General features: G+C 45.1%; 1 protein-coding gene across 2 annotated transcripts in view; it reads right to left on the bottom strand.

The window, feature by feature from the left end:
* GSAP (gamma-secretase activating protein) overlaps positions 1-21,899 on the bottom strand; it is a 762,740-nt gene that overhangs the window by 361,881 nt on the left and 378,960 nt on the right. For both annotated transcript variants that reach the window (XM_085654015.1, XM_085654016.1), the window contains one exon: positions 17,703-17,788. In XM_085654015.1, the coding sequence (XP_085510141.1) occupies positions 17,703-17,788 (86 nt within the window). The remainder of the gene's footprint in view (positions 1-17,702; positions 17,789-21,899) is intronic.

Here is a 21,899-nt window from a genome sequence, read left to right as displayed (position 1 = left end):
GAAACCTACCAAACCCACACATTTCTGAAAACTAGACACCCGGCGGCTTCCAGGGAGGTATGGCTTGCGTGGATCCCCCAACGTTTCCTTACCCAGAATCCCCTGCAAACCTCAATTTTAGCTGAAAAAAAATCACTTTTTTCACACATTTTGGGGTGGGAAAGTTGTGGCATCACCGGGCTCACACAAATTTACCACCACCCAGCGTTCCCCCAGGTCTCCCGGTAAAAATGGTGCCTCACTTATGTGGGAGGCCCAAGTACCCGCCGCAGGCAAGGGCCCAAAACATAGTGAGGTGACATCAAAATGGCCTATCGCAAAACCACCTGGTTTTGCAAGGGGGGTCACTTTGGTTTTTCCCACCACAAAATGTGTGAAAAAAGTGATTTTTTTCAGCTAAAATTGAGGTTTGCAGGGGATTCTGGGTAAGGAAACGTTGGGGGATCCACGCAAGCCATACCTCCCTGGAAGCCGCCGGGTGTCTAGTTTTCAGAAATGCGTGGGTTTGGTAGCTTTCCCTAGATGGCCGCCGAACACCGGGCCAAAAACCCAAGTGACCCCCCTTGCAAAACCAGGTGGTTTTGCGATAGGCCATTTTGATGTCGCCTCACTACGTTTAGGGCCCTTGCCTACCGCGGGTACTTGGGCCTCCCACACAAGTGAGGCACCATTTTTACCGGGAGACCTGGGGGAACGCTGGGTGGTGGTAAATTTGTGAGCCCCGTGATGCCACAACTTTCCCACCCCAAAATGTGTGAAAAAAGTGATTTTTTCAGCAAAAATTGAGGTTTGCAGGGAATTCTGGGTAAGGAAACGTTGGGGAATCCACGCAAGCCATACCTCCCTGGAAGCCGCCGGGTGTCTAGTTTTCAGAAATGCGTGGGTTTGGTAGGTTTCCCTAGGTGCCGGCAGAGCTAGGGTTCAAAAACTGCAGCTCGTCACTTTGCCAAAAAAAGGTCATTTTTCACTGCAAAATTGAGGTGTGACCACGTTGCGTTTTGCGCAGTTTCCTGTCGCGGGCACTATGCCGACCCGCACAAGTGAGGTACCATTTTTCTCGTAGGACTTTGGGGAACGCGGGGTGGGTGGAAATTTGTGGATCCACGCAGCTTCCAGAACTTTCCATCACAGAAATGTGGGTAAAATGTGTTTTTTTTCTCAATTTTTTACGTTTGCAAGGGATTCTGGGTAACAGACCATGGAGGGAGGCAGTCAAGTCACCCCATCCTGGATTCCCCTGGGTGTCTAGTTTTCAAAAATGTATAGGTTTGCTAGGTTTCCCTAGGTGCCGGCAGGGCTAGGGTTAAAAAACTACAGCTCGTTACTTTGCCAAAAAAGGGTCATTTTTCACTGCAAAATTGAGGTGTGACCACGTTGCGTTTTGCGCAGTTTCCTGTCGCGGGCACTATGCCGACCCGCACAAGTGAGGTACCATTTTTCTCGTAGGACTTTGGGGAACGCGGGGTGGGTGGAAATTTGTGGATCCACGCAGCTTCCAGAACTTTCCATCACAGAAATGTGGGTAAAATGTGTTTTTTTTCTCAATTTTTTACGTTTGCAAGGGATTCTGGGTAACAGACCATGGTGGGAGGCAGTCAAGTCACCCCATCCTGGATTCCCCTGGGTGTCTAGTTTTCAAAAATGTATAGGTTTGCTAGGTTTCCCTAGGTGCCGGCAGGGCTAGGGTTAAAAAACTACAGCTCGTTACTTTGCCAAAAAAGGGTCATTTTTCACTGCAAATTTGACGTGTGACCACGTTGCGTTTTGCGCCGTTTCCTGTCGCGGGCACTAGGCCGACCCACACAAGTGAGGTACCATTTTTCTCGTAAGACTTTGGGGAACGCGGGGTGGGTGGAAATTTGTGGATCCACGCAGATTCCAAAACTTTCCATCACAGAAATGTGGGGAAAATGTGGGGTTTTTTGTCAATTTTTTACATTTGCAAGGGATTCTGGGTAACAGACCATGGTGGGAGGCAGTCAAGTCACCCCATCCTGGATTCCCCTGGGTGTCTAGTTTTCAAAAATGTATAGGTTTGCTAGGTTTCCCTAGGTGCCGGCAGGGCTAGGGTTCAAAAACTACAGCTAGTCACTTTGCCAAAAAAGGGTCATTTTTCACTGCAAAATTGAGGTGTGACCATGTTGCGTTTTGCGCCGTTTCCTGTCGTGGGTACTAAGCCGACCCACACAAGTGAGGTACCATTTTTCTCGTAGGACTTTGGGGAACGCGGGGTGGGTGGAAATTTGTGGATCCACGCAGATTCCAGAGCTTTCCATCACAGAAATATGGGGAAAATGTGTTTTTTTTGTCAATTTTTTACGTTTGCAAGGGACTCTGGGTAACAGACCATGGTGGGAGGCAGTCAAGTCACCCCATCCTGGGTTCCCCTGGGTGTCTAGTTTTCAAAAATGTATAGGTTTGCTAGGTTTCCCTAGGTGCCGGCAGGGCTAGGGTTCAAAAACTACAGCTAGATTCTTCGCAAAAAAAGTGTAAATTTTCAGTGTGAAAATGTGGTGTGTTCACCTTAGGTTTTGAGCCACTTCCTGTCGTGGGCACTATGCCTACCCACACAAGTGAGGTACCATTTTTATCGGGAGACTTAGGGTAGTTCAGATTTGTAAAGCAACTGTTATTACCTATTGATTTTTGATGCATTTCTCCCTTCCAAATGAAAGACATTGTGTAAAAAAAAGTCATTTTGAAAAATGACCAATAATTGTCATGCAAGTAGGAGTATTCCCAATTTCGAAAATGTCCAAATATGCACTGTTTCTAAACTCTGTAATTTGTTCCCATTTCAGAAATACATAGGTGTCTTTCATACCGATTTTTCCATGTATACATTTTCCCACAATAATTGCTATATACCCGGAACAAAAAAAAAACCATTACAAAATGCTGCTCAGTTTTTTACTCTGGGTTCGTTGGGCTCTTGGTGAACCTACAAGTCCTATATATCCCCACAACCAGGAAGGTCCACCGGATGTAACGGTACATTGCTTTCAAAGAGATGTCATAATTCGAAGAAGTTACAGGTGAAAACGTGGACTCAAAAGGCTGCTTTTTTCAACAAATTTTTAATTTTTCCTATATTTAACTGTTAGTTTCTATAAAGAAACCTTGATGGATCTACACAAATGACCCCTTGCTGAATTCAGAATTTTGTCTACTTTTCAAAAATGTATAGCTTTCCAGGATCCATTATTGCTTTTCTACCCATTTTTACCATTATCTGGAAGGAGGTTGAAAGCACAAAAAATAGCAAAAATAGGGTATGTCCCAGAAAAATGTCAAAACTGTGTAAAAAATGTTGGATTTCTGCCAAAAATCTGTCATTCCCTAAAAGCTGGAGAAATTGTGATTTCAGCCCCACAAACCCTTTTTTGATATCATTTGCAGAGAAAAACCCAGACGCTTTCATTTGCAGCCACTTTCCCCCATTTTTCACAAAAAAAACAAAATTTCGCTGTATTTTGACTAATTTCTGGGAACCCTCTAGGAGAATCCACAAACCCTGGGTACCTTTAGAATCCCCATGATGTTGGAATAAAAGGACGCAAATTTGGCGTGGATACCTAATGTGGTCTAAAAGTTACAGGGGCCTAAGTGCGCACTACCCCAAATAGCCCAAAAAAGGCTTAGCACAGGAGGGGAAAAGGCCTAGCAGCGAAGGGGTTAAAGGGAATAGTTTGCAGTTTTCTTTTCCTTTTTTAAGAGCAGGCAGTGGTCTGTCGGACCAGTGTCTGCTCTGAAAAAAAGTTTTTGATGCCATTCTAAAAGGGGAGGGGAGGGGATCCCTTTCTTTTTTGTAATTTTATGGGTTACCACCTACTTGAAGTAGGTGGTTAAATGTGAATGTTTTGCGACACCATTCACGGTTACAAAACATTCATACATACCGTTAGGCTTCAGTATTTGGAAGGGACGCCCTCAACACACCCCTTCCAAAGATTCTGAGATTTCGCCCGTTTGCGAATGCAAAAGCTCTTGATATATGTGGCTCATAGTGACGATCAGATTTTGGGTTGAGATAGTAAATGTGTTCCCGAGAAGGGAGATTAGGAGTTTCTGTTTTCATTCTAGAACCGTATTATGTATGGATTGCTTACTCCCATTCTCTTTGTCCGGGCAGGTGGTAACTTGGTCCACATTTTAAGTGAGGGCTTCGTTCCCCAATGCAAGCTGATGTAGTGAATGACTGTACCTCTCTGCATGGGGACATCTAAGAGGCCCACTGGACCACCTGTTGTATTTGCATTTTCTATGCTTGTTATGTTTACTTCTTCCCTTCCCTTTTTACTGTATTCTGCATTTTACAATGTATGTTCCAATTCCATCTGAAACCTTATGGCTGCTGTCAAACAATTGAGTCAGTTGCACTGCCTCTCATTGCTGGCCAGTTGCACATTGTTGGTGTGCTGTTATTATGGAATAAATACTTTGGAAACCATTTAGATTACCTTTATTTTTAACAAGTGGCGACAAGCTGAGGAGAGGAACACTCCTGTCAACAATGTTTGCAGCAGCACAGGAGTGGCGTGTTCCTGAATCCTATTGAAGACTATATGAGCTGCTGCGGGGCATCTTATTGACTACAAGGAGAAAATGTAATTTAGAAGAAACCACCCCTCGAAAGACCTATCCTACTTGGCTTACTGGATTTTCAACACTTTTGAGATTTGTATACCTTCGGTTGCAATAAGGAGAGGAGAGCACATGTACAAACGTTCTACGTTTTTCAACAAAAAAAAATACTTTGGAACGAGGCACCCGACACGCGAGAGGGAACCTTCTTCCCCAAGGACTCCAGAAGTCTTCCAGCTAACACGCGTAAGGACTCCGACGCAGGATTCCGGACTCCTTCCCAGAGCGTTGTATTGTCACCTTATGAGAGCACGTCACGCACGCAACGTAGTGACGTAGCACGTGGTGTGGTAGCCATCTTGGATCCTATAAAGTTGAGGTTTCCATGACAATGCTGTAACGGAGCATTATTATGAGGTAAAGTATCTTGCACATCAGAGAGAAGCACACAAGCACACAAGTGTGAATGTTGTACTACTACAGAAAACTACAAAGGTTTTATAGTTTCTCTTTCTGAAAGGATTTCTAGTATGAATGATTCTGACCTCAGAGACATTAAGAGACCCCCCATGTGTATGGTTGAAGTTGCTGGTGTGGTCTTAGATCTCATGGCCGATTCAGGATCCCCATGGACTGTTATTTCGCAGATAAACTAAGTAGTGCGTTAGATTTTACTAAAATAATACCGTCTGACATCATTGTAGAGAGCTATGATGGTTCCAGATTAGATGTGGTAGGTTACTTTGAAGTTAGGCTACATTTCAAAACAAGAATTTCTGCTGTTAAGTTGTATGTTGCTGTTATAGGGGTGAATGTCCTAGGATGGAGAGATCAATGGAAGTTAGGCATTATCCTTAATTCCCGCTCTAAAGAACCTGTTATGTTAGATGAGAACATGACTATAGAAAACATTGCTTCCTTTACTTCCGACGAGAAAGAAAACTTGGTAAAAGAGAGATTTAAGGATGTATTTTCAGATGTGGTGGGTAAACTAAAAGATTATTCCCACAAAATCAAACTAAAAAATGATGTCATACCTGTAAAACAAACATTGAGAGGTGTGCCAATAAACGTCAGGGAAGAATTGAAGAATATGCTTGATGATTTGGTGTCTGAAGGCATCACTGAGCCCATAGATTCAGCTGAATGGGATTCCCCCCATTGTTTTGTAAGAAAAAAACCCGCAAAAAAATTGAGGGTCTGTGTTGATCTTAGAGCATTAAACACTTGCATTGTTGTACATTGTCACCCACTCCCGAACATTAACGAAGTGGTCTCAATGCTAGACGGTGCCAAGGTATTCTCCATTTGGATCTAAGATCAGCATACCATCAGATTCCCCTCACTGAAGATTCCAAGATGCTCACAGCCTTTATCACACCGCAGGGTCTATATCAATATACAAGGATGTTATTTGGGTTGGAGTCTGCAGCCTCCATTTTTCAAAGAGTTATATTCAATATTTTCAGGGATGCTGACAAATTTGTTAAGTGCTTCCAAGATGACATCTTAATTTTCTCAAACAGTGTGGAGGAGCATCTGAACCACTTAATGGAAGTTTGTGAAAGATTGAAAAAGAGTGGCTTGAGTCTCACAGCCAATAAGCGTAAGATGTTTAAAACCACAGTGGAATATTTGGGACACACATTGTCTGGTAATGGTGTAGTGCCAAAAAGATTCAACGTAGATGGTATCATCAATGCACCTTTCCCCACAAACAATTACTATCTTTCGCAGGTATGTATGAACATTATAGTACATTTTTAAGTAATTTTGCATCACAAAATACAGCTTTTGAATGGAAGGAGGAGCAACAACAAGCTTTTGAGTCGATCAAAACTGATATCCTTAAGGCTCCCACTCTCAAACCATTCTGCATGAACAAGGAATGTGTTATTACAGTTGTTATTACAGTTGATGCAAGTTTGTACGGAATTGGTGGGGTGTTATCTCAGAGGTGTGGAAAGGATGAATAGAACGTGTGTTTTGCTTTCCGTACCCTTAATGACACAGAACGCAGATATGCTGAGATTGAGAAAGAACTGTTGGCCTGTGTGTGGGCGATAGAGCATTACCGCAATTATGTCTGGTGAAGTAAGGAATATGCTACTTACCAGTATGCATCTGTTCTTGGCATGTAGAGCTGCAGATCTACACACTATGCATTGATCGCCATGTGGTGTTGGGTCCGGATGTTTGCACTTGTTTTTGTCCTGGAAAGTCTTTGGAAGTCACGAGGTCGGTGACTCCTCCTTAGGATCATAGTGCGCATGGGCATCGGCTCCATCCTCAGATTGTTTTTCGCCAACAGGGAAATGATGGAGCTTTGTAAAAAACAGGAAGATGCCCTTGTATGGGGTATCTAAATAAGATAATACTGGAACAGATAAAGGAAGCCGGGGAGGCGGGTGGGCATGTGTAGATCTGCAGCTCTACATGCCAAGAACAGATGCATACTGGTAAGTAGCATATTCCGTTCGAGGCATATGAGCTGCAGATTACACACTATGCATAGATTGTATAGCAATCCCAATCCTTAGCAGCGGCCACCAGTATCTGTTGCAGTAGTCTGAAATAGGGTTTGGAGTACAACTTGACCCACACTAGCTTTTGTTTTGATTGCACATCTACACAATAGTGTTTTGTGAACGTATGCAGTGTAGACCATGTGGCTGCTTTGCAGATGCCATCTATGGAATGTTCCCTAAAAATGCCATAGAACCCCATATTTTTCTTGTAGAGTGGGCTCTAGGAGGAACAGTTTAAGTACGTTTTGCTTTGTGGTAGCAAATTTGTATGCATTTAACAATCCATCTGGCTATCCCGGACTTTGATATGGGATTGCCTTTGTGTGGTGGTGAGACAGAAACAAAAAGTGGTTTAGTTTTTCGAAAAGGTTGTGTTCTCTCAATGTAATAGAGCAAAGCTCTTTAAACATCTAAAGTATGAAGAACTCTTTCTGCGACTGTGTGTGGTTGCGAGAAGAATATGGGCAACTCCACAGATTGATTAAGGTGGTAGGGAGAAATGACTTTAGGGAGGAATTTAGGATTAGTTCGGAGAACAACCTTATTATGATGGATTTGAAAGAATGGTTCCTGAATAGTTAGTGCTTGTAGCTCACTAACTCTTCTTAGAGAAGTTATGGCCACTAGGAAAGCAACCTTCCATGTTAAGAATTGTAGCTCACATTTATGTAGAGGCTCAAAGGGAGGTCCCATTAGTCTTGTGAGAATGATATTAAAATTCCACACAAGTGAGGGTGGAACTCTGGGAGGAATTCTGTTTTTGAGTCCTTCCATAAAGGCTTTGATGGTAGGTACCCTGAATAGTGATAAATGTTGTCTATTTTGTAGATATGCTACTATGGCAACAAGTTGTAGCCTAATAGATGTGTAGGCTAAGTTGCACCTTTGTCGGTGTAGTGGGTAGCTTATGATGTGTTGGAGAGACACATCTAGGGCTTTGATGTTATTGTTATGACAATATATCACAAATCATTTCCACTTGGCTGCGTAGCACGCTCTAGTGGTAGGGCGTCTAGCTTCCTTAATGACGTTCATACAGTCAGGAGGAATGTTAAGGTAACCGAATTCTAAGATTTCAGGAGCCAGATCGCAAGTTTGAGCTGAGCTGGGTCCGGGTGTCTGATCTCTCCACGGTTCTGGGTTAAGAGGGGTGGTGAGAGGTGTAATCTTTGGTGCAGAACTACTGACAGTTCCAGCAATGTGGTGTACCACGGTTGTCTGGCCCAAGTTGGAGCAACTAGAATGAGAGTCAGTGAGTGTTGCCGTAGTTTGCGCACCATTAGTGGTATGAGTGGGAGAGGTGGAAAGGCGTACGCAAATCTGCCTGACCAGTTCATCCATATCGCATTGCCTTTAGACAATGGGTGTGGTATCTGGAGGCGAAGCTTGGGCATTTGGCGTTGTCGTGGGTGGCAAAGAGGTCTATCTGTGTTTGCCCCCTACATTTGAAAGAATGGTTGAAGAACTTGTGGATGGATTTCCCACTCGTGGATTTGTTGCGTTTGACGACTTAACAGATCGGCTATGGTGTTTTGGACTCCTGGGACATGTTGGGTTAGGAGAAAAATGTTTTGAGGTATAGCCCATCTCCAAATGTTCTGTGCTAGCTGAGAGAGCTGCAGAGAGTGTGTCCTGCCTTGTTTCTGTATGTAGTACATGGATTTCATGTTGTCTGTGTGGACTAGGACAGTCTTGCCTGATATTTGTTTTTGAAATGCTTTTAAGGCTAGGAATATGGCCAGTAATTCTAGGTGATTGATGTGGAATAACGTTTGTTTAGGCGAAAAGCCGGGGACCGGAGCCAAGTAGGTGTGCAGGACTTTTGATGAAGGTTTGACTACAAAGCTACCCCTAGATGCTTAACGATCCCCTGAGATACAGAAACCATTCGAGAATCGGATGGATCACTACCCGTGATTGGTAAATCATCAATCATTGTTACAAGGAGCAGCTACTCTGCCCTTGATTTGCATACAGGATAGGGAAACCCCCTTATATCCTGTCTCCTAGGGAGGCCAATACTTAGCCCTGATGAAAGTCCAGGACCTATATGGCCAAAATAGGACTGAAACATGTTGGCACTAGGGTCTTAGGACCATAAGACTCCTTGTAAGACCCAATCTTTAGTTTTTAGTTACCCAAACAGACCCAAGAATAAAGGGAAACCGGGGATCTGTTTGAGGTATTTTAACTTATTTAGCCCCCCAGGTCACCAACTTCTATCAAGAGCTCCCAATACTGTGGTTGAGCCCACCCCGACTTTTAGGCGTCGGTGTGACCCGATGATGAAGCATGACACCACTAGGGTGTGTGAGGGTAAATAAACAAAAAGGAAGACTTTTCCTTGCTCACCTATTGGTGAAGACGTAGGTATTTACTCTAATTAGATCCTTCACATCTCTCCCCACTGAAGTGCACCAATATCAACCACGGTTGATCCGTTAGAGTAATTTAAGTGAAAAATAGGTGTCCACCTGCCCTGCATGGTGTGATATAATAGGTGAGCTCCCCAGCCAGAGAGCGATGCGGACGCGGTCATGACAATTTGAGGAACTGGCTCTATGAATGGTCGCCCTTTGGAAAGATTTTTGGTGTTCCACCACTGCAGAGAGCGATGAGTGCGACCGTCTGCCAACACCAGATCTGTAAGCTGACCTTGAGCCTGGTTCTATTGGCGTGCTAAGCACTCTTGTATGGGACACATCTGGAGTCTTGCGTGAGGCACTAAGAATATGCAATAGGCCATCATCCCTATGAGCTGCATGAACACTCGAGCTGGAAGAGAGTGATGCGGCTGAAATTTAGGTAGGAGAGCAAAAATGCTTGCTATCCTGGCTGGACTGGGATAGGCTGGCGCTTTTGAGGCGTCTATTGTAGCGCCGAGGTACTGTTGCGTGTGAGAGGGTTGCAGATGAGACTTGCTGTGGTTTATTGTGAACACCATGTCGTGGAGTAATTGGATAGTCGCTGGAGTGTGATGAACACACTGGTTGTATGAACTGGCTTTTATGAGCCAGTCGCCGAGGTATGGGAAGACGTGAATGTGTTGTCTCCTTAGATGGGCTACCACTACTGATAGGCACTTTGTGAATACCCGTGGTGCTGTTGTGACTCCGAAAGGGAGTACTTTGAATTGATATTGCTGTCCGTCCACTACAAACCTGAGCTATTTTCTGTGAGCTGCGTGAATGGGATTATGGAAATAGGCGTCCTTGAGATCTAAGGTAGCTAGGAAGTCGCCCTGTGAAAGTAGAGGTAGGACTTGCTGAAGTGTGACCATGTGGAAGTGGTCTGATTGTATGTATAGGTTTAGTGGTCTGAGGTCTGGAATAGGTCTCAGAGCGCCGTCTTTCTTTGGTATGAGAAAATACAGGGAGTAAATTCCCGTGTTTTGTTGATGCAGGGGAACTAGTTCTATTGCACTTTTTTGTAGTAAGGAAATTACCTCTTGTTTCAGGAGTGACAAATGTTCTGTTGACATTGGACGCTGTTTGGGTGGAATTTTTGGGGGGTAGAGGTATGTTCGAGACAGTAACCTGATTGCACTATTTGTCGCACCCACCTGTCTGTGGTGATGTTGGTCCAGACAGGAAGGAACTGTTGTAGTCTTCCCCCGACAGGAGTGGAATGGTCCAGGGGAAGCGGAGGGAAGTCATTGGGCAGGGGTGGAGGTAGAGCGGGTGTTAGTCTCGCCTCTGCCCTTGTTATTGTTGCCTCTGTATCCTCCTCTCTGATAACCTCTGGTGAAGGTGGATTGGGTGGGAGCCTTGTAAGAGGTGGATAGGGTATCGGACAAGTATTCCCTGGAGTTGCCCTTGTAGGATGAGCGACAAAAAGAACGTCTGGGAGCTTGCGATTGCAAGGCTCCCATTGATTTGGCTGTGTCTGTGTTCTTTTTCATCTTCTCAAGGGATGCATCAACATTAGGGCCAAAACGGTGTTGTTGGTCGAATGGTTGGTTGAGGATAGAGCTTTGCACCTCCGGTTTAAAACCAGAAATGCGTAGCCACGCGTGCCTGCAGAGAAGGACGCTTGTGTTTACTGCTCTGGATGCTGTATCTGCCACATCGAAAGCGCACCGGATGGAGGTGTTGGTGAGAATTTTACCCTCCTGTATTAGGTCGTTGGCCTTATGTTTGTACTTGTCCGGGAGGTGTTGGAGTAGGGACTCCAACTCATCATAGTGAGCCCTATTGTATCTGGCTAACAGGGCCTAAGTGTTTGCGATGCGCCAAATGTTAGCTGCCTGTGAGGCTGTTCTTTTGCCAGAGGCGTCCAGGAGTTTAGACTCTTTGTCAGGCGGAGCTGCATCACCTGATGTCTGCGAATTGGCCCTTTTCCTAGCATTTGAGACCACCATTGAGTCGAATGGAACAGGGCCCTAAATGTAAGCTGGGTCTGTAGGGGCAGCTTTGTATTTTTTCTCAATTCTAGGATTGATGACTCTAGCCCTGACAGGGTCCTTAAATACTTCTGTAGCGTGTTTAATAATTCCTTTGAGCATGGGTAAAGTGGATGTGGACCTTTGGGTGGTGTCAAAGGTGTCCATTAAAAAATCCTCTTCGACCGGTTCTGTATGCAGGTCGAACCCATGGTACTGGGCAGCCCGGTGTATCAGCTGATTAAAACCCATGGTGTCTTCTGGTGGGGAAGGCCTAGAGGGGTAGAGGTCATCTTGCGGGACATTAGGGACATCAGGCGTATTATAGTCATCCCAGGGGTCAGGGGAACCTGGTGGACTGGGGTCCCCTAGTGGCAGGTCGTTGTCACTGTGCCCTGTGTCATCATATGTCTCGTCATCGTCTTCTGGTGTAGGGGACAGCGTAGGAGAACGAGGTTGGGGAGGTGGTGGAGAAGGGACCCTAAGAGGTGATGTGGCTATGTCCCTCTTTTTAGGTGGTGGAGCTGGTGCAGGCATGCCCAGTGTTCTTTTTCTGGAACTCCAAGTCAATTGACCAGTTTTAGGGTCTTTAGTTAGAGTTTTTTGTTGAGGGTATGGTCGAAAAAGCTCTTCTGAAGAAGGTTGGGTGTCGACATCCAGGGCTTTTTCGGCACCGGCTCCGGAGCGGCTTTGGATTTCGAGCAATGTGGTTTACCAGTCTCTGTGTGCTTTTTCGGTGTTGAGGGTTTTTTCGGCTCCAAAGAGTGTGAGTCCGAACTTTTGGGGAGTGGCTTCTTCGTCGGCTCCGAGTGTTTTTTCGGTGCCCGGGAGTCACTGCTTGGTGTCTTCGGTGCCGAGGGCTTTGGGGTGGCAGTAGCAGTCGGCCCCGAGGATGGGTGCGGCTTCTTTTTTTGGTGCCGATGATTGGGTTTCTGCGCCGGTGGCAGGCAGACTCGAGCCTGAGTCGCCGGAAGGCTTGGTAGGCTTCTTTGCCGGGCCCGAGGGCGGGGCATGGGAAGCAGTGTGTCGGTGTGCACCTGAGCCCGAAGGTGAAGGTGTGACCAAAGCCTTTGTTGTTGTAGGGAGTGGGTCGGGGTCGACGCCTTTACTTACGACCCGTTGAGCTGGAGTCACTTCTTCAACGTCGTAGTCATTGGCTTCAGAGGCTCTGATGAGGCCTTCTTCGACCCGTTCCTCTGGCACATAGACACCCTCTTGGAAGATGTCGTCCGGGATCGAACTCGATGAGTGAGCCATGGTTCTTCGAGCTCGATGATCCCGGATGGTCTTCTTCGAGCGGAATGAGGCACAAGCCGGACAGTCTCTGGCCTCGTGCTCGGGTGAGAGGCAGAGGTTACACACCTCATGCAGATCAGTGTGGGGAAACTTCGACCCACATCGAGGACACTTTTTGAAAGGCGTCCTTTCCATGAGCCAGATGCCAAGGCTCAGGTCGGCCCGAAGGCCTACTTTGACGACCGGAATCGAAGACTTGTAGAGATGCGTGCCGAGTAAGGTTTGCGATCGAGACAATACCGTCGAAAGAGGGAAGGATTGCGCGTCGAAACAGGAATCGGTAACGGTTCCGAACTGGAGCGAGAGAAACACATCCGAACCTGATGGCGGAAAAAAACAATCTGAGGATGGAGCCGATGCCCATTCGCGCTATGATCCTAAGGAGGAGTCACCGACCTCGTGACTTTGAAAGACTTTCCAGGACAAAAACAAGTGCAAACATCCAGACCCAACACCAGATGGCGATCTATGCATAATGTGTAATCTGCAGCTCATATGCCTCGAACATTCATCTTAAGAACAGACCACAAATCCCCAGTCAACATCCTTATCCCAGGTGGTGGATGGAATTCCACAGCCCGCATTGCTAGACATACCTCCAGGTTGCAGGAATATTGTTTTAAACCAGAGTATGTCCCTGGAAAGAAACATGTTATGGCTGATTCATTTCTCGGCTCCCTTGTCAAGTTAGCTGTGCTGACAGCCTTGATGACTGATTTGGTTACCACCTCCAAGACGTGGTGTCTAGTAAATTTGAAGCTATCACTGAAGAGTCCTGCAGACTCCGTGAAAAGGAAGATCTCACATGGCAGACCGTCAAGGAGTACATTCTTAAGGGATGGCCAAACAAAAAGAATTTGTCTGCCGAACTCATGCCCATGTTCAAAGTATCTGAAGAACTGGAGTTAGAGGGAGAACTAATGTACAAAAAAGGGAAATGGATACCACCAAAATTTGATCCTAGCGTTGGCACACAAGTCCCATGCTGGCATGTCTGCCATGAAACCTTTGGTCAGAAATTATTTCTGGTGGCCAGGGTTAGATCGCATGGTTGATCGTATAGTCAGAGAATGTGTTGTTTGCATGAGTAGCGAGAAAATGATGAGACTTAACGTACCTCCGTTAAAAAGTTCAGAGTGGCCAGATGAACCTTGGAAAAAAGTGGCTTTCGATATCTCTGGTCCCTTTTTGTGTCTACCACATGATTCACGCTACGCAGTTGTACTTGTTGACTACCATTCCAAGTGGCCAGAAGTGAAATTTGTTTCCAACTCCTCCTCCAACATGGTTATAGATTTTTCAAAGATGTTTTTAACAGAGAGGGTTGCCCCTTAGTCTACGTGACTGACAATGGGGTGACACTTACCTCTTTAGAAATTAAAGATTTCCTAAAATGTTTACAATATCAGACACCACACGATCTCAATGTACGAACCACATGAGAATGGACTGGTTGAACGCTTTAATAGAGTGTTAAAGGTTATGTGTTTAATGTGATCAAGATAGGAGGAAGTTGGAGGAACTCATTAAGAGAAAAACTTTGGTTATACCGTATTACCCCTCATACCACTACAGAGGTTAGTCCTTTCCGTCTTTTGAAAGGACGAGAACCCAAATCAAAAATGTATCCTTGGTGGTTCAAGGAGAAGTGCAGAAACAAGGCTTTTTCGGATGATGTGGTAAGTGGTGCTGCACAAAGGGTAGAAGCCAAACAGCTCAAAACTAAGAAGTGGTATGACTGCAAATGGAAAACTAAATTGCCCAGTTTTAGTATTGGTGATTGGGTCAGAGTTAGGAAGCCTGGTTTCACCAGCAAATGCTCAGATAGATTTAGCAAGGCTATGAAGATTGTTAAAGTTTTTGATAACAGTGTCATCACACAAGACAGCAAGCTATGGAATGTTCGGCGTGTCGCCAAATGTCCTTTGGTATCTAATGTGGTAAGAAAATCATCTCCTGAGTCTCACTATTGTTCGGAAGACACAGTTGCCTCAAGGGTCAAGGTATCAGATCGCCTTCAATGTTTTCCCAAAAGATAGTCTGATTTCAGTGGATAACTGTGCAATAATCCTCCACCTCGGTTTGCTTTTGGAAAAAGGGAGGTATATTGTATTTGCATTTTCTATGCTGGTTATGTTTCTTTCTTCCCTTCCCTTTTCACTGTATTCTGTATTTTACAATGTATGTTCCAATTCCATCTGGGACCTTGTGGCTGCTGCAAAGCAATTGAGTCAGTTGCACTGCCTGTCATTGCTGGCCAGTTGCACATTGTTGCTGTGCTGCTTTTATGGAATAAATACTTTAGAAACTATTTGGATTACCTTTATTTTTAACACCACCTTTCACCCTTTTAAGGAATGCTATCGGAGGGCACTCCCTGTGCTGTCTCAATGTGGTGAACAGTCAGTGCTCAGCCTGACAGCTCCTTTGCCTCTGCACCGGATTCTGTAATAAGTCACAAATGCAGTGGAAAAGTGTTTCCTCATTTACTTCAGCCCATTTCCAAATGCAAATGAGGGAAGGTCCTCTCGGGGTCACACAGGGACACATGTAACACCAGCACAATCTAGATTACAGAATAGATAGCAAAATTGTCTGCAGACCCTTCTCAAATACTACAGTGCCCCAGGGTGCACAAAGCATGCCCAAACGCCCACTTCGTCCCCTGTGCACTTTTGATGCAGCCCCTTTTTAGGTCACGCCTACGCAGCACGCAAGCGCTGCTTAGGAGGGACCTCTTGCCATCGCTCAGGACTTTTGTCAAACTAGTGCATGTTTTGCACTGTTCTCTATTGCCACTCGTGCACGTTTGGCGTTTCCCTTGCAGGAGCAAGCAGCGGAGCCATCTGTTAGCAATTATCGTGCCTGCCGCTGCTCGCTCCCGTAAGGTAAACGCCAAATGTGCACGAGTGGCAATAGACAACTGTTGGCGCATGGCTGCGCGTCGCTTTAACTTTCGGGGCCGTGCTAGTCTTTTAGAGCTTGTCTTATTAGGGTTTCACACTTACAGAAATTCATTTTCTTTCAGACTTCGCTATACATTGCTTATTGCTCTATTGTTGTGTTCAGCTCTGCTGCTTACGTGGGTTTCTTCATTATTTTATAGTCAAAGGTCCTTTGTACAACGTTCACGCGATACCTGCTCCTCATTTTAACTGTTCTTGAAGACCTGGCGTATTTTCTGGTGCAAGAAGCAAATACCACATGTCTCTTACATGATTCCGGCGCTGCCCCTCCACACTCACCATGTGACCTCATGACCTCCCCAGGCACTCCGAACTATCAGCTCACTGTGCAGCCCAGTGACTAGCACACAGTGACTCCAGTATCTTCACCTCCCCATGAATTCTCCATCACAAGCCCTCAGCCTCTTATCCCGTGGTGTCATATGCTGTGGTTGACAACCTCTGCCGGGGCACCAGTGAGGGTGAGGTGACAGGCAGAGCAGATGCAACCTTTCCATCACAGAAGCACAGCCAGACACCTCGCGGTGGTGCCAGGCGGGCACGTCATACATCCAGCATCCCCAGACCCACCGCCGCCCCCTGCCTCCCTCCCCCCGCGCCCCATCTCCCACACCCCTCTCACCTCCTTTCCATGACACATAACCCATCCCAGCGTGGGCCCTTGTCTCTGTTCTAGCAGGCGGCCGGAGAGGGAAGGGTTATAAATACACACAGTGCAGGAGAGGTGGGGGTGGAGGGGGGATGGAGAACAGGGATGCAGCACACACGCAGGCAGCAGTCCCAACCCCTCCCCCCCCCTCCCTCCGGCTGCCCCCCTATGTGTGTGCTGACAGCAGGACAAGCCCGTATTGTTCACACTGCCATTTCCGGATGCTTTGAAAATGTGTTAATTAGTCCAGCAGACATCGGAGTTGGGGGGGGGGGGGGGGGGGGGGGGGGCGGGGGGGGGGGCGGGGGCGGCTGACGCTCCAGTCCTTCGGCAACAACTGCAAATTTGATAGCCACTCTACTCAGCCATAGTTGCTGGTAAGTGGTTTAATCTGGTCACCGTTTCTGCCTTACCAAAACTATTATTTGTGTTACACTCACTGTAATGCAATTTGTTTTCGAATAAAGAACTGATTTCTATTATGCCTACATTTGCCGATATTTTTATACTTGTCGATCTTTAGATTGTAAAACATGGCGTCACACCTTTTACAAATAAAAGAAAAATATACAGAAAAGCTTGCCACACAGCAGTACAAACCTCCTACCAAAACACCTTTTGAGATCAATTAAATTAGTATAATTGAGTGGGGGCACTATTAACCCTTGACATAACAGCGGTGCAATGTCACAAGTGACCGTCATAAAGCTCTAATTAGAAGGGAAACAAGCATTGGCATAGTCAAAAGTTCTTGCCTTTGGGACCTTATAAGTGTTTAACCATGCAACAGTCAATATTGTTCCACCAAGGATATTGTGCTGCATAACTAAATACTTATAAGGTCCCAAAAGCGAGACCTATTGGCTATGCCAATGCTTGTTTTAATTCTATCTCGCCATTACCATCCCATTCCCACGCCACAGGATATGATATAGATGTGGCTCCATGTTTAGGAGCTGATAATGCCACATTCATGGAATGCAACTTGTAAAAAGCAGGTCCAACAGGAATAAAGGCTGAAAGAATGTTTAACTAATGTTTTCACAGTCTAAACTAAGGATTTCGCTAACAGCTGGGTCAGATCAGAGTGGGAGCCAACAGACACTGTCCCAGAAATAATCTGGCCGTGCCATATCAAGGTAACACGGAGTGTAAATAGTTTATTAACGTTTATTTAAACAGTAGGTAGGACAGTCATAGCATTGTTGTGCATAGGAATCCAACCTGTGCACCACAGAAAAGAAAACATGATTAAAAACTAATACAAGTTCCCAAACTATGAATCAATCGTATAATACCTGATGTACTGGTAAACACTTGTATATTCAATACGTCTGAGGGTGATGAACGGTCGCAATAATGGTCATATCCAAAATTAGCAAGTCTGGAGCAGAAAAAAAGAATGTAGAAAACAGACAATTAGATGCCTTTGAATAAAAGGTTGAACAAGTGTATAGACTGCCTAAGTAATATAAGTACACAGTAATTCTTTTAATCCCATCTCATTGTAGCATTATAGTAGAAGCAGTACAAATTATAAGTCTGTATGGCAAATTCTATCGGCAGCAGTGAGCTTATTCATCCTATTACATAAAAGGGCTTATTACTGAAGCTGGTTGAGCAGACCACATCATGTAAAATGACATCCTTTTCTTAAATCTAGTTTGTGCTGCATAAATTATAGTTCCTTTTATCTACCCTTACACTGTTTTATTATTATTTACTGTTATTATTTTTAGAAAACCATTGTAGAGGTGCACGTCTACATAAGACAGAACCAAGTTAGTGGTATCCCTCTAGGACAGCACCGGATTTAGAGTTAGCCCATCATATCTAATGGTGATACTTTCATTCACCATGAGTGTGCAAACCTGATTAACACCCACTAACACAGTGTTATTCCAGAAACTGGAATGAAGGTAAGAAGAAAACAGCACAAGTTGCCCCACTCAAAATGTCCAATGTAATGTAAATCAATCCATTTCCATGAGGTTTCCTTTCAGAGCAGTCTTCTTTATTGCAATTGATATATAAACATTAAAACATCCAAAAACAGCCAAAGCAGCCGACGCGTTTCGTCCACCTCGGGACTTCTTCAGGGCAAAATTTTTTTGCTGTATTAGTCAGTGAATTTTTATAAATATGCCTCTCTCTGTATATCAATTGTCATGGTGCTGGAAACATCAATTTGTGTCATTCGAAGAGGTGTGTACCTCAGTTTCCAATTCAACGGAAAGGTATATGGCTAAATAGCTGAGACCAATCCTATCCTTTCATCAAGGTCCTGTTTAAGTTCTATCCAAGAGTGCGAATGGGAATATCACTCATTCGGATAATAATGTCACTCTTTCAGATGTCCGATGAATCGGACATCTGAAAGAGTGACATTATTATCCGAATGAGTGATATTCCCATTCGCACTCTTGGATAGAACTTAAACAGGACCTTGATGAAAGGATAGGATTGGTCTCAGCTATTTAGCCATATACCTTTCCGTTGAATTGGAAACTGAGGTACACACCTCTTCGAATGACACAAATTGATGTTTCCAGCACCATGACAATTGATATACAGAGAGAGGCATATTTATAAAAATTCACTGACTAATACAGCAAAAAAATTTTGCCCTGAAGAAGTCCCGAGGTGGACGAAACGCGTCGGCTGCTTTGGCTGTTTTTGGATGTTTTAATGTTTATATATCAATTGCAATAAAGAAGACTGCTCTGAAAGGAAACCTCATGGAAATGGATTGATTTACATTACATTGGACATTTTGAGTGGGGCAACTTGTGCTGTTTTCTTCTTACCTTCATAGAGGTGCACGTCTCTTTAAATGGGTAATTGGACCTTTCTCCACGGGCTCCATATCATCAATAGGTTCATTTTTGTGTTTTAGCTGGACCACAGTGCAGTGGACAGGAAGCACTAGAAATGGGTTTTTCTTCACTGATGTTTTGGAATTGGGGTTCATAATGGACCGGAGAGAAGTTCTAAGTAACCAAATTCCCACGCCAATTTCCTGATACTAATGACCTGTCTAGTGAGGAAGCCGATGAGGGAGACACCATGTATTTGATGGGCCCACTGAATCTTCCTGTGTGTTGAGATCTGCAGTTTGTGACTTCTGTTTAATAATGGATTCGAGTGTTGCGTTGCAGCAAGCTATGCAGAAGGACACTAGTGGGGAGAACAGAAGGGATTGTGACAAGCACAAAGTGTGTGACAACCTGCAAAACCTAGTCTGCAAGTACCAGATTGGGGGCATCCGAGGATGCCAGAATATCCTGGGAAGAGGCCACCTTGGAATTGTGCAGTGCTAGCATGTACATACACATAAAGGAACACAAACAAGTGAAAATGAAAGAAATAAAGGGCTGGCCATTCGCCCTTCAACAATCAAATAAACAAGAGTTTAACAGTGATGCTAATTGGAAGCTCAAAGTAGGATTATCAGAAGTTCGTATGGGCCAATAAAAAGGTACAGTGACCCAGTACCTACTAAAAACCTGAAAGATGTTTTTTGTAAGGTGTATGATTTAAGACTGTGGAACAGACTGAAAGAAATAAAACTATTGAGAAATAAAACTAATTACAGATTAGACCTATATAGAGTCAGAGATGGTCTTCGAAAAGGCAAAGATAACTAGGGCCTCACTAAAAGACACCGAACATCTCACAGGGAAAACAAGGGAAGATCAGAGTTTTCCTCGCCACATTCCTGGATCGGGACTGCCTAAAGCGTCATCATCAAATTAAAAATGGATCGAATTCTGGAAAAGTTGGAAGGTTTACAACAAGAAGAGATTCCAATAGATCAAACTGAATTATAGTTGGGAACAACAGGAACCTCAATGGATGAAGTGGCTTTCGCAATGTGTAGATGGAGAACGGAGCAGTGGAGAGAGAAGACTCAGAACATTCTGCGACATCATTTCCATGTGTTATAAACATTTCGATAGTGGTATGAAATAATTTAAATCTATGATGGAATACAAACCAATTTGTTCTCAGGAAGAAGCAAAAAAGCAAAATGGTCACAAATTGTGCTTGTACGGAACTGGGCTTTTGTCGCAAATTCCCCCCCACTCTCCCAGACAACACTTTTTTCTCCCCTTTTAGCTTCTAGATGTTGATTGTCATATCTGGCAGTACACTGAGGCCTGCTAACCAGACCTCAGTGCCAGTGTTCCTTCCCTAAAACATGTTGTCTAACTACGATGCACCTGGCAAAGGACTTTAGCACCCCTGAAAGTCGCTAGTGAATGGTACTCCAGGTACCTAGGGCATGGGTACTAAAGAGGGTCCCTAAGGGTTACAACATAGCTCATGCCACCCTAAGGAACCCCCATAAAACTTCTACACAGACTGCCATTGCAGGCTGTGTGACATGGTGCAAACCATGAGTGAAAACATGACATGACACCTGTGGATCATGCCAAATACACTGCATCCAAAATATGCAAGTCACCCCTACAGCAGGTCTTTGACCCCTCCGGCAGGGTGCACTATATTTTTTATGTGAGGATATATTTGCATGAGCTGGGAAGCCATCTTAAGGTATGTACTGGGCACTAGTCAAAACGAGTTCTTCAGCTGCAAAGTGGGTTCACTGAAACATATGGTGTTTGGTATCAAACACCACATATTAATAAACCCACACTGGTTCCAGTGATGGATCTATTAATAAATGCACCAGAAGGCACCTTAGAGATGCCCCCTGAACACCTACCAACTGCTAGTATGCTGACGGATTGGTCTTAACCAGCCTTCCACCACAAACAAGTTTGACCCTCAGGGGAGAGGGCCTTTGCTCTCAGGAGGCCAGGAACAAAAGCCTACTCGGCTGAGGGTGTTTACACCACCTCCCACAGGACGACCTACAATTTAACAATCCAAGGCGGGGAGCTTCAAAAAGCCCACGCCTTTAGTATGCAAAACTGGATCCCTCACAGGAGAGGATGCCGACCCACCTGCCTTGAGCCATCTGCCAACATGAAAAGCGGGAAAGTTAGCTACGTAGAAGGTGTGTTGCACAGGCGTGTTGAAGGCGTATGGCCCCTAGGGTAACCAAGTCTGAAGTGAACACCAAATTTAGGACTTCTGGGACAGGATGATGCCCACTCCCCAAAGGAAGTGGTAATCTCGGGGGTGTAGTGACCCCAGGGGTAGGTAGCCCATTTGCTAATACCCCTTACTCCTCCAATGCCCCTAAATTCAATCAATCATGGTTTTGCAAAGCGCACTACTCACCCGTTCGGGTCTCAAGGCGCTGGATGGAGGGTGTGGGCAGCTCCGTAGGCATCATTCAAAGAGCCAGGTCTTGAGGTGCTTCCTGAATTGGTGCAGTGTCATGCTTCGGTGAAGGGGGAGATCGTTCCAGGTCTTGGCTGCGAGGTAGGAGGAGGATCTTCTACCCGCTCTGGTCTTGTAGAAGCGTGGGATGGTGGCTAGGGAGAGGTCAGCTGATCAGAGGTTTCTCTTGGGGGCACTGAAGT

This window comes from Triturus cristatus, chromosome 4_1 (genome assembly GCF_964204655.1).
Source record: "Triturus cristatus chromosome 4_1, aTriCri1.1, whole genome shotgun sequence".
NCBI classification, from domain to species: Eukaryota; Metazoa; Chordata; class Amphibia; order Caudata; family Salamandridae; genus Triturus; species Triturus cristatus.
This window is presented reverse-complemented; position numbering and strand designations above follow the sequence as displayed.